The 16,596-nt window shown below is 37.2% G+C and overlaps 1 protein-coding gene across 3 annotated transcripts in view; it reads right to left on the bottom strand.

Annotated features, from left to right (window-relative positions):
* Positions 1-2,064: 2,064 nt before the first annotated feature.
* The window catches only part of LOC144637237 (tRNA (32-2'-O)-methyltransferase regulator THADA-like), a 169,248-nt gene continuing 154,716 nt past the window's right edge, over positions 2,065-16,596 (bottom strand). For 2 of the 3 annotated variants that reach the window (XM_078496363.1, XM_078496364.1), the window contains exons 38-40: positions 15,069-15,184; positions 13,778-13,863; positions 2,065-2,745 (exon numbers count right to left, since the gene is read on the bottom strand). In XM_078496363.1, coding sequence (XP_078352489.1) covers positions 2,102-2,745; positions 13,778-13,863; positions 15,069-15,184 — 846 coding nt within the window. In that variant the 3' untranslated portion in view covers positions 2,065-2,101. The remainder of the gene's footprint in view (positions 2,746-13,777; positions 13,864-15,068; positions 15,185-16,596) is intronic. The other variant, XM_078496365.1, reaches the window with a different exon arrangement.

The following is a 16,596-nucleotide window of genomic DNA, read 5'->3' as shown; positions in this document are numbered from 1 at the left end:
TAAGAGTAGAAAGTTTACTCGAGATGATAAGAGTAAAGATGTGATGTTAGTAGTTGCGTAGAGTTGAGAAAACCTTTTATCATGTGGTAGGGTTCAATCAAGATAATGAGAAGAGTTTTGATGGTCTAATAGACTTTATTGTGGTTGAGAGTGAATCGAGTATAGTTGAGTACTTACAGATCAACCGGAATGTTACTAAAAGAGGACTAATAACGTACAGAATAACTTAATGTAAAGGAAGTCGAGCTAGTCGAGATACAGAAAAAACTCCACCAAAATTTTCTATCCTCGAAAGGCACCTGCAATTTTAAGGTGTAGAAATGTCAGATCTCGGTAACATCTGCCCTGTTTATTCGTTTAATGTTGAGAAAACTGTGTATAAATACCTGGAGCGGACGAGACATTTTTGACAAAATTATGGCTGTTCAAATTTGAGGCACATATTAAAATAATCTATCTCTAGAAGTAAATGCCACCATACCCCAGGTATTTCTAGGTTATTAAACGTTTCTATCATAAAATAATTGGCTCCATTTGAAATTATCTCTGTATCTTTCAAAGGAACGCCGAAAATCGGCAGTTTTAAAATTTATGAACCTGCGATTTAACAGCAAATTCACACCTCATAAGTCAATTTTTTGAAAGTCCAGGCCTTGGTTAATAAGCCTTTATAACTTTTATTTCAAGAAATTGTTTAACTTTAAAGAGATTTATTTTGGACATGTTTTGAACAGTTCTACTACCTTAAATGGGAATAAAACGGAAATTTAAAGTGGTATCTTCCACATAGTGATCTCATTCCAGGATCGAACTTTTCAGAGCAGACAAACTACTTGCCCTTGATGCCCTTGTTGTTGATGACTTAGACTTACACTTTCTGGATGACACACACATTGCCAACAACATCACCATCTGTCCTGCAATTTGCCACTCACTATGGCCTCAATGGTGACTTAACCACTTGTTCCCATGAGATGCACACAAAGTAACATCCTACGTGCTTACTCTGCTGTGACTGTTGTTTGGCCTAGAGAATACTTGCAACTGGAAATCCAAAACACACCAAACCCACCCGCAAATTGGCCTGAACCCCAAATTGCTAATTATGGGTCCAAAATCCCCTTTACCAACACTTCAAACAAGCCAAAAGCTATCGGTTGACACAAACACCTCAGCCAGATTTAACCTAAAGCAGAACCCACTGCTCAGTTACATCCCCTGTGGGCCAAAAGTCTACCATCCTTCTCATTTACTATGGCCTTAGACCCCAACATCTTCATTAGAATTCTTTATTATGAGTGAATACAAAGGAAACATGCCCAAAAACATACATCTGGACTAACAATTTTATAGTCGAAAAATTTGAGTTATTACAATTTTAACCGACACGCTTTCCAAAAACTAATGTGAGAAACGAAAACTCCATGTAAAATGATGAAATGACGATACTTTTTCGAAATCTTAGAGTTTTGACAAGAAAAGCATTGGAAACGAGGTCCTGTTTAGCAAAACACATCCACGCACTGGGATCGAGATATCTTTGTAACGTCTTCGGAACATCGGACATGGTCGTATTGTCTTCGGAAATCCTAGCACCCTTAGGATAAAAATCTTACGCCTTTTACCCAGAAAAAGTTGGCAGGTATACGATTCTTGTACAAGAGACGTGGAGCACCAGTGTCACAGCCACAGATCAACCAATGTTGTCCCCTCCTATTCATCTCCTGATCCCACTGGTCCATGACCTCCAAGGTGGTGCAGACGTCCTTCATACTTAAATGACTATATTAGATTCAAACCTGTGATCTGTATTTAAGTACTAAGTTTCCATTTTCACACTACACTGACAAAAAGTAAGTGGTGCTGGTAAGCACGTCCTGCTGGCTTGCTTGGCAGATACTCATGAAAGCTAAGCTGTATTAACAAAGTCCAGCACATGGCCGCTATAGGATTATTTTTGTTAGTAAGCTTAATATGTAGGGGGAAAAAGTTGGTGGATATTAAAACAGTGAAAACGGTGTTATTGTCAGCAACTGAATCGAAGCTACTTGAAAAAAAGATTCTGAGTTCTCCGAACAGAAGCTAAAAATATGACCTTGCATCACCAGTGAAATACTATACCACAAACTACAAGACGCTCATGGCATTGTAAGGCCATATACCTAATCACATGTGGCAAACATACTGCACATTGATTAAAATTTAAAATCATATTTTTTGAACTAATTACCTTTTCTAGACAGTCTGTATCATGTTCCACTTTCATTGCCATGGTACACAGTTGGCTTTTTAGTTTTTCTTCCAGTTCCTCAAATACCCAAGATTCTTCTTTTTTGTCCAACATGTCATCTTCAAATACAGCTTTACATCCACAGCTTGTGTTCTTACCAGAAGGCAAGTGAGAAGCAACAAATTCTAGAACAGCTAATCGTACTTCATAGTCGGAGGACAGTAGGAGAGTTTGTATCACTTCCAAACAATTAACAGTGGTTTCCAGACTTTCTTTGAACCCTTGGACATCAAATGGAAGCTGCCTCGAAACTACTAGATGGGATTTGATGGTTAAGGCAGAGGGTAACTCCTCACATGCCTTGAGAAAGGTCTTGGCCACTGTCCTTTTGACAAACACATCTCCAATTACAATGGAAGGTTCTTGTTTGGTTATGGTTTCTTCAATTGCTATGCTTTTAAAGCAGTTCTCCAGGGATTGTAACCCACTCTTGGCCAAGTCAGATAAATCTGAAACTAAAACCATAACAAGGAATAAATCCATCCATACATCTAATTTTCAAACCTTTCGATAAACATTTCAAATATGTTCTCACACACCAATGAGTCCTTGAAACAATTGATAATTACCACGGTGGAGGCTGGCTTGCTGAGGTGCAATGTAGGTTGGAATTTTAAACTTATTAGGACTACACATTGCTTTAAAGACAAATTACTTTTCTTGTTTGCTGTCATAAATTTGTCTCAACGCAGCATCAAACAATAAATCAAAGGCTCTATGAGCAAAGTCGTGAATGTGGTTTATTATAAACTGATAGCCCAGAATTAGCCAAAATAAATTTTAAATGTTTGCTGACAAACGACAATTTTTGTAATTGTCTATGAAATCTGTTAACGTACGTCATAGTTGAGTCATGTTTAAAATTCTAGCTGGTAAGTGATAAATAACCCCATATTCTAACTGAAAACTAACCATCCAGTAGTCCATCGAGGCCTTCTAGCTAAGCAGCTAAGAAGTGAAGATTATTTCAGAGCTTAAAATAATTAATGCTGAGAGAGACACGTATAGTGGTAACAAGATATGAGGTACCTTAAGATGCTGCGAGGCAATCACGACAGTTTGTCGTAACACCGGAAAAGAAAAATTTTGTCTCCAAGAGCGATAAGAATCCAAAAAATCAACAGTTTGTCACATTAGATCGAGGCTTCTGTCTTGCAGACATTACGTTTTGCAGACTTGGTTTTAAAGGTGTTGCTTCACCAAACTGTTTAAAGGGTTCTTTAATTAATAACCAGGTAACTAAGCCATTTTATACAGGACAGTGACAGTGACAGTGACATACATTTTTCTCTGTTAAAGAATGGCAGACACTGTGACAGAAAGCAAATAGTTAAAAGAAGCTAACAGATGCCTCATACATGTGACTTCTAAGAATTGAAATTGGCAGGAAACAGCAAAGTCAACATAATTTATTATAAATTTAGAGGCTGCTTATTTCCTTTTATGGTTTCTTTACTTCAAACCAAAAAGTTTACTTTACCCCTTTACATGCCACGAAAATCATCAATGCATTTTAATCAGCCTTAATAATTCGTTTTTAAATCATCTCTATACATGCCAGCCATCCTGCATAGATTTGGTGGCCATGTTGGATTAAAGGATCTGAATCTTAAAGCTTGTTTATCTTTTACTCTTTGTTTTGAGCAGTCAATAACAATAACTTCCAAATATTTTATTTTTCAAGCTGTACAGTGTGCTAAAAGTCAATTTTTAGAGAGCAGTATTCACTGTTTGTGAAATGAGAGTAAATTTGAAATAAAATTCTTTTTCTGATCATTGGTTTCATACAAGTTACTGCAGGATGTTTATTCCAGCCCACACCTCTTTACAGCCTAGCCCCATGCAGAGTTCAGTGATGTGCTGTATTGCAGGATATTGTTTTGGCTAATCTGTAAATTAATTCAAAATTCTATGTGCCTTGTTAAAATAAATCTGCAGGACAACACGTACAACAAACCATCTAAGTGTAAGCAATTTGTTATTTATCAGCATGGCATGCAACCAGGTTCCTTTTCGGCTGAGATGACTGCATGCATTTATTTGGGGGGGGGAGGGAGGGGGGCATAGGACATGTACAGAAATCGACCTTAAGGTTACTATAAGGTTTAAGGTTGTTATATTAGTGGCTATTACATTTTAGCGATTTTCTTGGTCAAATTGCCGGTACACCCTTCCCACCCTTATGGAACACAAAAATGGATACTGGTAACTTTGTTTATTTAGGCAATGCAATTTATGTTCATTCAATGTCAAGATACGGTAGTTTTTTTCTTTTACTAAACATTTATTTTCATCTTAGCCGTATGTTTATCACCGGCCAGTAAAGGCTGGTTTACACGATATTACTATTTTTTACAGTTTTTGGAAAATCCCTATATTAAATAGTCGCTAAATCTTGCTCAGAAAAAATCGCTAAATTTAATAGCTGCTAACAATAGTACTCTCTCAGTATTTCTTTGAAGTGCAATGATACACCCCTGGAGAACTACAATTACCACAGTTGAACTAATATGTCCCTTTTTTGACAGACTATGTGTATGAAGAAAAAATAGTTGTAATAGGCTTGCTACCTAATGAACTACGAATGCCAGAGGAAATTTTGATTTAAGTTTAAGTCACGAGATAGATGTACTTGGGAACTTCGTTAACGAGAGTGTGACAACAATTATAAAATATTACTAGATACAACAACTTGACGAACGTGCAAATTAGTGATCGACCGAAAGAGAAAGCAAGCCAACTATAGATATCTCTAATTGTTTTGAAACGCATCAGTTTAATCTTGCTGAGTTAGACTAATTTGTAGCGGAAAATACAGCCTTATTTAGGGTGATTTATTACTTACCAACTATTTGATTGCATTTCAATGAAAGATAATTTTATATCCGCGGACTTTCAAAATAAGCTATTGTTTGGCGTGCAAGTTTTTTGCTTCCTTGGCCATCCTTTCCGTTGCATTGTGTGTAAATGTGGATTCGAGCACTGGCCTCACTAGAAAAATTCCTTCCAGAAAGGAAAAAATATCTGTATTCTCCTGATGTACATCAACAAGTTCACATTACAACTCGGGAAACCAGCCCTTGTCCACATTCATCCGCCATTTTGAACTTAATTTAAACTTAATATAAAATTGCAGGGTTACCAAGAGAGTTTACACCAATTTAATCTCCAGAAGACCGCAATAATTTGTTCATTACATTCACGACTTAAAAAGGACCTCAAAGGCCTGACAGCTTTTATGGACTATTTAAAATTTACTTGAATAATAATTTAAGCTTGGACTCCCTTCAGTTTTACTCATGCTTCATTCAGCCTACACATTGAACACTGCACTTCAAATTTTGCCACGCTGGGTTTACACCTTTTCATCATCTATGGGGCTTCGTTTGTTTGCGTAGGAGCTCTGCTATTAATATTGTAATAACAGGGGTCAGATTTGCCAGATGCTTTAATGTTAAAATAATCCAACTTTGTGTTGTGACCACTAGTTTTGACATGATCAGCAATAGCTTATAAATCATCACTTTTAGCGAGGACTTTGAAATGCTCAGTTTTTCTGTCTAGAAGCCTTTGTTTTATTTTGCCTGTGTAAAATTCATTGCGTTCCAAGCAAACTAGCTGTGTAGGCAACTTTAGACAATTGAGAACGGGTTTAGGCAGTCCTTGTATGGAAGAAGGCTTTGATGCAGCATGTGTTCTGTAAAAAATGATCTTAAGGTTGACAAAAGAAACTCAGAGACCCAAAGGTCAGTGCCGAATGCAATATAGCCAATCAATTGACAGCCTGATAACAGCTTTTAATGCTGTTTCATGTGTACATTATGTATTTGTAACATGTTGAAAGACCAAACATGACAACTACATCACGCGACAACCTTCATCAGGGAGAAATATTTCCCTTATTGAAAAGACACACAAGCGGGCAATCAGTTGACACAATTAAGAGTTTTTTTAAATCATTTGAACCGTTGTGTATTACATGTATGTTAACTTTCGTTTTTTAAGCAGCAGACGTGATATGTTTAGTTTTCGTGCAAACTTATGTAACATGATTCTTTTGTTTTCTACTTAGTCTAATTTAATTAAGTAGCAAGAGTCTACATCTTTGCCGGCTAAAAAACAGAAAAATTTCTTCGATGTTGAAACAGCAAACAGGATACTTTTGCTTTTCTCCTTAACTTATGTAATGCAACACTTGTGTTGCAACATACGTAACTTGATGCATTTTTTATTTTTATTTTTTATTTATTTATCCCAACATTGGTTTGGTTTGTTTCTTTGGCAAACAGAGCAACATCGATGGAAGTTGTTTTGCTTTAAATAATAAAACCAATTATAACACAGATATTACCGATAATTCATAAATACAAAAAAATAGTTTTCAGATTGGGAGATAGTAGTCGGTATGTGTTGGAGTTAAAATCAAATGAATGAAGATCAATAGCGGAACAGAATAACAACGTGCCATTTCGTGACAATTTGATAATTAAATTAGTTTGTTTTTTTAATTAAATCAACTGATTTCTGTTGTGAACGAAACAAAATCTTTGTTGTAACAGTTCTGACCAAGAAAAATGTGCATTAAAATCCATTTGTTTCTGCTCCAAGCAAATGTTATGAGATATTTTTATGTTTATTTGTGAACGGTAACTTGAGATCTGTTTTCTAGTGTAGTTTCAATTAGAACTGTTCTCGTGAGAATAAATCAGGGTTCTCAAAAGAATTTTGTACAGCCGTTGCTGTGGTAGTTACAGGCGTAACACCAATATACACAGCCGGATGGCGTGTAACTTGGGCCCATATGGTCCAAGCTGGTAGGGGCTCTGTGGGCATACTCCCCTGAGAAAATTTTGATTTAAGATGCTTAGAAATGCTTTTTCCTTTATTCTGTGGGCATATTTTCTCATTTTCTGCAAACAACTTTGTGTGCATTTTGTTATCTGTTCAGGCTTTGAACACAGGAAAGTTGAAATTATCTCTTATCAGACAGAAAACTACACTGCAATATTTAATGAAATATTAAGCTGCAATAACAATGCTTTGCATTCTGAGTTAGTGGCATTTATTTTATACACAAATCATTATGAAGTAACCAGTCCTCTCCTAATGGGAGCACCCACTTACAAAAACTAATTCTCAAGGTCACACTGACCCAGTAATTGCTATTATATCTAAATGAGAGAAAGAGTATAAGAGTATGGGCGCTTTCCATTTGACCAAAAATTCCGGAAATTTCTGAACAAGAATGAATGGTACAGAAATTTCCTGGAAAAGTTTCCAAAAAATCCGGAAAGTGTTGACTTTCCGAAATGCGAACCATTCAACCAAAAACCCCGGAAATTCCAGAAGCAAAGTCAAATGGAACTGAAAGTTCCCGGAAATTGTTTTCGAAAATTTGGGTCTACCTTGCGAGGTTGTCCTCTTTTCCGAAAATTTTGGAAAAAGCTACCATTTTACACTCAGCTCATGTTCCTTCGGCAGAAAATTTAGCGATTTGTACAGCTGAAAGCAGTTACATGTGTTAAGGAAGCATTCTTGAAACTCCAAACAAAAATTCAGGTGAACTTGGTTGTTTTTCGTTGATGTTTTGCAGGCGGCAGCAAAGAAATGTACAAATATTTAAAACGCGCGTGTAGGCTACGCCATTGTTTTGCTCCTTAAACTTTTTGGGTTGGCGACGTTTTCGTTGCTTGTAGTGTGCCTTTTTAAAGGTCCCTGTATTTGTGGCCACGATGTCATTCATGGCGTTTATTTTCAGTGCTCGGAATGCTTTTTATTTGCAAAAATATTGAACTATATGTGCAGGAAACCGGCCACAAAGCATTAATTTAATGCACCGTAGAAATTTCCATATTAGACGCACAACCTGATCATATGCAAATTTTGTTTTGCCTTCCGTGCAGTCAACCGGAAAAGTTGGAAAATGCTGTTCCATTTGCCACTGGAATTTTTCGGAAACTCAAACCAGAATTTTTGGTCGAATGGAAAGCGCCCTATGTTTTGCATGTAGAAAGACGACATCTGCGAGAGGCCTGGGCTCAAATTTACAAATTCAATATGGCGGCCTATTTCAACATTGCGAAGACGCAAAGCGATTGTTTGGTCATTCTGTGGTCTGCTGAAAGGCTATTCACTTCGACAACTAAACCGAAGAAAGGTACATTGCAAAAGCAACTAACAGTCAATAGTTTACCCAGTAACTTACTCAAAAAGTCGTTCTTTTATTTGTATTATTAAATAAACAAAGAACTGTATGCATAATAAATGTAGGGGGCTGTGAGGAAATCTTGCCTGGGTCTCCACCAAACACTGCTTGTGTTCCTTCCCGGGAGTTCCTTACGCTTATATTTGCAACCGTAACACGATTGTAAACTTTTGTGTCTGTTCAAAACATTGTTGAGAGGTAAAAGTTTAGTTAAAGAGATACGATTAAAACACAATTTGTTGAGACAATGACTGGCAAGATCCGTTTTAAATGGAAAATATCCAAATCCTTCAATCTCTTGTCATTAATTTTGTCCCTATGCAAACCAGAACCCACATCATTTCTTTTAAAACAATGAATGCCTTTGACATGCAAATGTACTCCTTTGGTAAAACACACACTTTTCCCACAACACAACAACTGACTTTGTTTGTGTAGATGATGATAAGAAGCTCTGTATTCATCTTTCAACCTTTGCTCATTTAGCACTCTTCAATCTAATGGTAATACTTGTCCATTTGGTATCTTTAAATTTATTCACCATTCCTGGCTGTGAATAAAAGCGGGACAGGGACATGGGGATGAGGATGGGCTGATATTGGATACCAAATATTCGATACATCGATATTTTGAAAATTTTGAAAAGTATTGATACCTTTAAAAAATATCTCACTTTCGATACGTTTTCGATACTGCACACGTGACCTGAGCCAGCAGTCTTCTGGTCAGCACCTGAAGTTTAAAAATGCAATTTGGCTCAAACAAATAATTGTTGTTCTTGTCAATATTTGAATTTTTCTTCAGTTGCCTTGACTTGATGTCCACACTAAGGTTCACACATTGATGATGTTAATTGCTGATGCAACAGGGAAACGAAAAGACCAAAAAACAACATGTGTGGCTAACATTTATAATGACAGGACTGTCCTTTGAATTCTCAGACAAATCATGTGGCATACAAATGACGTCTGGGCGGAAATGAAGTCATAATATCAAAATAGATATCAAGAAAAAAGGCAAATATCGTATTGATATTGTATCGTTTTGAAAAGTATCAACCCATTCTTACTTGGGGACTGGGACATGGGATGCGTGTTTGGGACGTGGGACATAAGGACGCGGGAACTCTGGGACGTGGGACCCAGGGAGGAGGCCACGCACAAACCAACAGACTAAGTTTTTTGCGTTGAATGTGCAGAATACAATTTCTGGTCTTATTTTTTAATACCTTCATTGGGAATCAAAGATAAGGTACAGAACATTGAAATTTGTTATACACCCGCAGTTTCCTTTACTTTAAATACGATTTTCATTGGCTGATAAGTAATCAAGTGACCTTGCGTAAGATAAAATGTATCCCTCTAGGGAAACATTTTCATCAATTGTTTCCTTAGCGGGATACATTTTGCTGACTGAATGTGATCAGTGTGAAAAGCACGTAATCAGAACGTGACTGAGGCTGATGGCATAATTTTGGCGTCATGTTTTTTAAATTCACTATTCTCGTGGATTTCAGGAAATTTGTCGTCTTCTTTGAAAGTTTGTGAAACCAGAGATTCCAACCCTTTTTGAAGGAAAATAGGGAGTATTTTTAGCGCTGAAGGTGTGCGCCTCTAGGGGGGTCTGGAAGCATGTTCCACCGGGAAATTTTGCAAATTTAGGTTCTCTCAAGTGCCATTTCCAGCATTTTGACATCATTTCTGAGTTATTCTATAAGGTCTTTATTCTTTTCACAAACATTTTGGTACTTTTCTTTTGCTACACTCAGATCGCAAAAAGTACTAAAAATTAGCAATTTTTCTCTTGTTTTCAGAATTTCATGATAAATCGAGAGAATCTGATATAAATCGGTAGAGCGGGAGGCAACGCATCAAATCGGGAGACTCCCGATCAAATCGGGAGGGTTGGAATCTCTGTGAAACACAGTGGAACAGTTTGAGGCTAAAACTGGCGCTTTCTACTTTTTATTAGAAACACGAAGTCAAAAACTTTTAGAGAAGAAGGATTTTGAAACTGTCAGGAAAGTAAGTCTGAATGACGCTATTAAAAATAAGACTGGAAACTGTATTTTACACATTCAACGCAGAAAAATTAGTCTTTTCGTTTGTGCATCCTTACGTCCCTGAGTCCCACATCCCCGAGTCCCCATCCTCACGTCCCCGTCCCTGCGTTTACTGAGTCCCCACATCCGATGTCCCCAAACACGTCCCACGTCCCAAACAAGCATCCCACATCCCAGTCCCCAAGTCCCTGTCCCACTTTTAGTCACAGCCACCATTCTCTACTTGTTTCTGATTGAAGAGTTAAAGAAAGCCACTTGCAACACTGGAGTGAAAAAAATCAAAAGTGAACTTGTGTGCCACTTGTAAGTTCATTTAGATATTTAGAATTACCTTTACATATTAAACAAGGATTGAAGGTTATGATCAAAACACTGACCCAGTTCAGGCCTGACCCAATGGACTACCCAAATGAACTTTTCAAGTACATACATGTATTGCAAGACCCTTTTCGTTATGGAAAAAACACTGACCCTTAGTCCATGGACTACCTAAATCAACTTCTCTAAAATGGACTTTTTAAGTATATATGAGCTAACCATAAACAAGCTAACCTAAGGGTTATTCAGATTTAACCCTGACTAACATTCAGGCTAGTGAATGTCTGCATTCCGGTAAGTCTGAACAGCACACTGGTTACCCTGTTTTCCGTTAGCTTTCAATAATGGGAACGGAAATACCATATAAACTTCAAAACTCCTTATTATAGAGTAGTAGATTTCAGTAGTCCATAGACTAGGGGTAAGTGTTTCGCCCATCGCCAGGGCAGAAACTGTAAGTGTATCACTTAAAGGAGAAGTTCACTCCAGAATGGCCATTTATTTTCTTTGCGCCAATAAAAAGTTTATACAAAAATATGTAATTCACCAAAATTTCAGCTCCCAACGAGCGCTAAAACCCTACAAAATCTTTCTCTAAAGTAGCCCAAAATTCGACAACTGAACGCCGCCATCTTGGAGCTAGTAATGTATGCATGATGTCAAAGAGCTCAGCCTGAAGTTTGAATACTCAAAACTCCTTGTTTTGTTTTGTTTGTGCAGCTTCATGTTTCTCAAACAGAGCTCCAAGAGATACAAAAAACCTTTCACCGTCTTTCAATATCTAAAAGAAAAAATGCTCACGAATGGAATATAAGAATGGGCAGAAACGAAAAATTCCTGGCAAAGCGGACATAAATATTTGTGTGTTCCGAAAACTATAGGGAAGACTGCTTCCAAGAAGATCACAGATACAGTCTCCTGAGTGAAAATACCCACAAAAAAAGAAAAAGGCAGACACAATACCAACCAATGTTACGATTATGCTATTTCACTTTTTTACTTTATTTCAGGGAGGATTTTTAATCAACCAGAGGAACTCTCTGTTGTTGTTGTTGACTTTGTCGTATTTTCTCGATTAAACGCGGGTCAAAACTGCTAACTTTTAAATAAACCCTGGGGGCGTTTGATCGAGGTCCCAGCGATTATTTGTGGTCAAGCAAACAAGTAAATATATTCTTTTCAGTAGCACTGCTACAACAAACTGGTACGGTCTGCTACTTTGGTAATTTTTTATAATGTTCAAGGAAACGTCCGGCGTAAAATAACTAGGATGGATGTTGTAAACAAAACGAAACAGCAATGTTTGCGTTCATGTCGTCATGACTGACGCGAACAGTGGAGGAGGACGCTTATTACCGCGAAGGACATTGGCGACATTGCCGTTTATGGACTTGTTGGTTGTTTATGTTCTGTTTGTCACAAATCTTGATTGCAACATGCACGTACCGTATGCAATACTGCAACATTGGTAACATGATCATCCTCGGAGACCCAGAGACAGATTGTCGAGCGGGACGACGAGAAAAATCGAGGGTCTCGAAGGATAGGTAATAATAGATCAACCTGAAAAAGTTGCAGAAAATTGCACTTCAATAATGAACTTGATCGGACCCCGATTTAACGCCGGAACACACAAATATTTGTGTCCGCTTTTGAGCAATTGTTCTTTAAATATTGAAAGACGGTGAAAACGGAAATACCTCTTTTTGTATTTCTTGGAGCTCTGTTTAAGCAAAATGGAGCTGCACAAACAGGCATTTTGACAAACAAAAGCCACTACAAAGAAACAAGGAGTTTGAAGTAATTAAAAATTTCCCACTCAACTTCAGGCTGAGCTCTTTGACGTCACGCATACATTAACAGCTCCAAGATGGCGGCGTTCAGTTGTCGAGTTTTGGGCTACTTCAGAAAAGGATTTCGTAGGGTTTAAGCGCTCGTTAGAAGCTGAAATTTTGGTGAATAACATATCTTTGCATAAACTTTTTATTGGCGTAAAACAAATTAATGGCCATTCTGGAGTGAACTTCTCCTTTAAGTACTTGTCAAAACAGACTAAAAATACTTTGTAGCCAAATTGTCTTGAAGAACAAAAAATTGGACCTGGTTAACCAGTTGTAAGGGGGGGGGGGGGGGGGGGGGGGCCGCCCGGCCCCCCCCCCCCCCCCCTCTTTAGAAATGTAGAAAATGGTGCACACAAGGTGGGAAGAAGCAAACACAACTCACACATTATGTGATCTTTTGAACTTACATCCTGAATGAACTCATTTGTTTTGCTGAGATAATCAGCTGTAGTGTACAATGAAACTGTTAATCAGCCAAAGATGCAGTAACAAAACAGTCATAAGGATATACATTAACACATATACATGCCTTTTACCATTTTACTTATCATATGTTGCTTTTAACCATAATTGCACAATTCAATGTAAGAAACATGTTGCTACAAAACAACACATGATCCTTTATTAAATAAAAAACAAACCCTAGCTAGGGTATAAATAGGGCTAATTTTTTGTAGGAGTAACATGTTTTATTTAGTGTTTCTAAACCACTGTACCATGAAAACAGTCTAGTATGAAGAGTATAATTTAGCTAGGAATATACATTTGTTTAAAACATGTAGGGTTGAAAGGATATAAATAATACCAATAAACATTATAGTTAGAGCTTATGTCACATATCTGAAAACAATGAGTTTTACAAATGTGCAGGGCAGCAAGGCGTGCAAGGCAAGACAGCAAAGCATCCAAGGCAAGGCAGCGAGGCATGCTAGGCATGCAAGGCTGAAATCCCTACTCCAAATAAAAAGGCTAACTGTAGGCTAACCAAAGTGCCATGTAGGCTAACCGGAATAAATTGCATGCCTTCCTGGCTCGCACTTTGTGATAATCCAAAACAATACCTGCAGGTCCAAGCCATGACCAGTCCACTACAAAATGAAGAACAATGTCCAAGAAAACTGACCGTGACAGTGCACAAGGGTTGCACCTGTCATATCACATGTAAAAAAAAAAAACAAAGTAATGTTAAACTGCACAAAATTTAGCTATATTGTCTGTTCTCTTATGCTAAAGATAATAATGTTAATAAACAGTCAAAATTGACAAACTGTTATGACATTTGTAGTAAATAATAAAGATGGTACTGAGCTACGAGAGACTCGTTGTGAGCTGGGCCATTTACTTGTGTCATGTTAAAGTAATAATAAAAAATAATAAAATTATTATTTATTATTGATGGTACTGAGCTACGAGAGACTCGTTGTGAGCTGGGCCATTTAGTCGTGTCATGTTGAATACTTCATTTTCATTATTTATTACCGAGCTTAAAATTTACCATCTTTATTATTTACTACAAACTTGATGATTTCGACATTGCAGACCCTAGCAGTATGCAGGATGCGTGTCACTTATCAACCTAGTACATGGCCCCGCTTACAACGGGTCTCTTGTAGCTCAGTTGGTTAGAGCGCCCAACCGGTATCTGGGAGGCCATGGGTTCGATTCCCGTCGGGGACTAAAAATTTTTCTTTGTCCCATGCTTGTGTCATATTGAACACTTCATCTTCATTATGTCTGTTTTAACTGAAATACAGGTAATTTCAAATTCATTTCCAGCTTGAGTGTAAACGTTTTGGCAGATTTTTGTTTGCTGTACTCAAACTGTTACCATGTTATGAGACCTCTTTGGCAGGGTTTTCATTAAGAATTGTAATAGGAGGATAATAGTGTAAAGTAACCGGAGGATGATTTTTAAAGGTTCCACATCTTAATAAAAAAATAGGTACAGGACTTTGAAATTTAGCCGGAGAATTCTACGTAGTAGCTGGAGAATTCTCCGATATCCGATGCCTAATGAACACCCTGCTTTGGTAACTTTATTTTCGCATGCATTGCTCAAATCTTGGGCAGAAACCATCTTAATACTTCGACTTGTTAGACATTTTATTTTGGAACTTTGATTTATTGTTGAACACTGTTGTTGTTGCTAAAGACCATTTTGCATTACCATTACAACCCAGCTAATTACAAATCAACCAAAAGCAATTGAATTTTGCTCTAAATTAATTTTTTTTTCTCGAAGCCTTAAGCACATGTGCTAAGCCTTAATGTGTCAGCACTAAATCCAAAGAGCAAAAAGAAACTGCATTCAGCAACAAATTAAAGTCACTTGTTTTGTAACAAATCAAATACCTTGTGCTGAGCCATGCAAAATACTTTAGCTGTGGAAGGATGTCAGTCACAATTTGCATCTTGATTGTATTGCACATAGTGGTATTAACTGCATGAGCACTCAACAAGTGATAAATCTACAAAGAGAATACAAAGATTGTGACTAACACATAAACATTAAAAACAATAAAATATAACAATAAATAGAAAATCCAAAATAAGTCTGGTACGTTCTTTACAAGCACATGTACATGTATACTAGATCTGTTCTTGTAATGATCAAGTGCAAAATAAGGAAGAGCCTTCATTGCTGGTTTCTTGTTTAATATTCTTAACAATAGCTGACAAGATCACTTCTGGACCAACATAAGCTAATATGCCTCTTCTTTGCTTAGAAAATCAAAATAACTATCGTTCGCTACAGACAGTCAGCCGATGATGCCTTCAGTGCTTGCTGAATTATGCTGATTGAAAGTGGGAACTACACTTTTGCCAACATCATCATGCCCAGCAATGAATTTGCATTATCTAGGGGCGTTAACAAAACCCGGATCGGATCGGATCGGACCGGATTATCAAAACTGATCGGATCCGACCGTGACAAAACCATCGTTCGGCCGATAACAAAACCTGATCATCGAAAAAAGCGGGTCAACGAAATTCCCGCCAATCTCCGTACCTAAATCGACGAAAGAAATAGTTCGCTGATTGTCATATCTAGAGGTAAATCATCTACTACTAGAGATAAAAGCGGGCAACGAAAGGTAGCTCCTTCGTCATTCCACTCTTCCTAGACTAGAATTTGGAACAAAAATTCGATCAAAAACCTAACCAAACTATCTATCAGCACCCACTGAACAAGAAAAACTTTTTTCAAAATAAAAAAAAATAAAATAATCACCCAACTAATTACAATGCGAACCCCTCCTCAAACTATCCGTTACAAAATGCTGGACCACTTACATTAATATCCTTCCGCTACTCATTCGACAATATAACATATCATAAAAAAAAAATAACTCAAAACAAAAAAATCTAAAAAACAAAAAAACATAAATTAAAAAATACTTTTATTTATTATATACTGTAAGTCGCGGACTCTGAAGGCCAATGATATCTTGTCATAAAAACTCGGTTGCGCCGTACTTGGGCACTGGCTGAGGTCAAAATATCTGGCACTCTGTGGCATCTGCTAAAAAATCTATAAACTTCTATAGTCTAAAAAATCCCTATTCTACAAACAGATTAGTCTTCGCACAGACAGGGTGGGGGAGAGGAAGGGGAAAAAGTCCCAGTAATAATTAAGAAATATTCTTGTCTATAAACCCCTCTTTTCACAACACTTCCCCCGCAGACCCACGACGATAAAATATCAAACTAAAAACCCGCTAAAAAAACATTGTATATATCTTAACAAAAAATCTAAAGCCCTGAGAAGGAAAAGAGAAATCGACTCTGATAATTAAATAACTTCTATCATCCTAAAGGGTGTGGAGAGCACAGGGTAAAGACATCATTTAAAAGAGAGGGAGGTTCAGATCTGTATCTA

This window comes from Oculina patagonica, chromosome 13 (assembly GCF_052425735.1).
Source record: "Oculina patagonica isolate OP01 chromosome 13, crgOcupat, whole genome shotgun sequence".
Taxonomy (NCBI): Eukaryota; Metazoa; Cnidaria; class Anthozoa; order Scleractinia; family Oculinidae; genus Oculina; species Oculina patagonica.
Note: the sequence above shows the minus strand (reverse complement) of the source record. Positions and strands in the feature narration are given on the sequence as shown.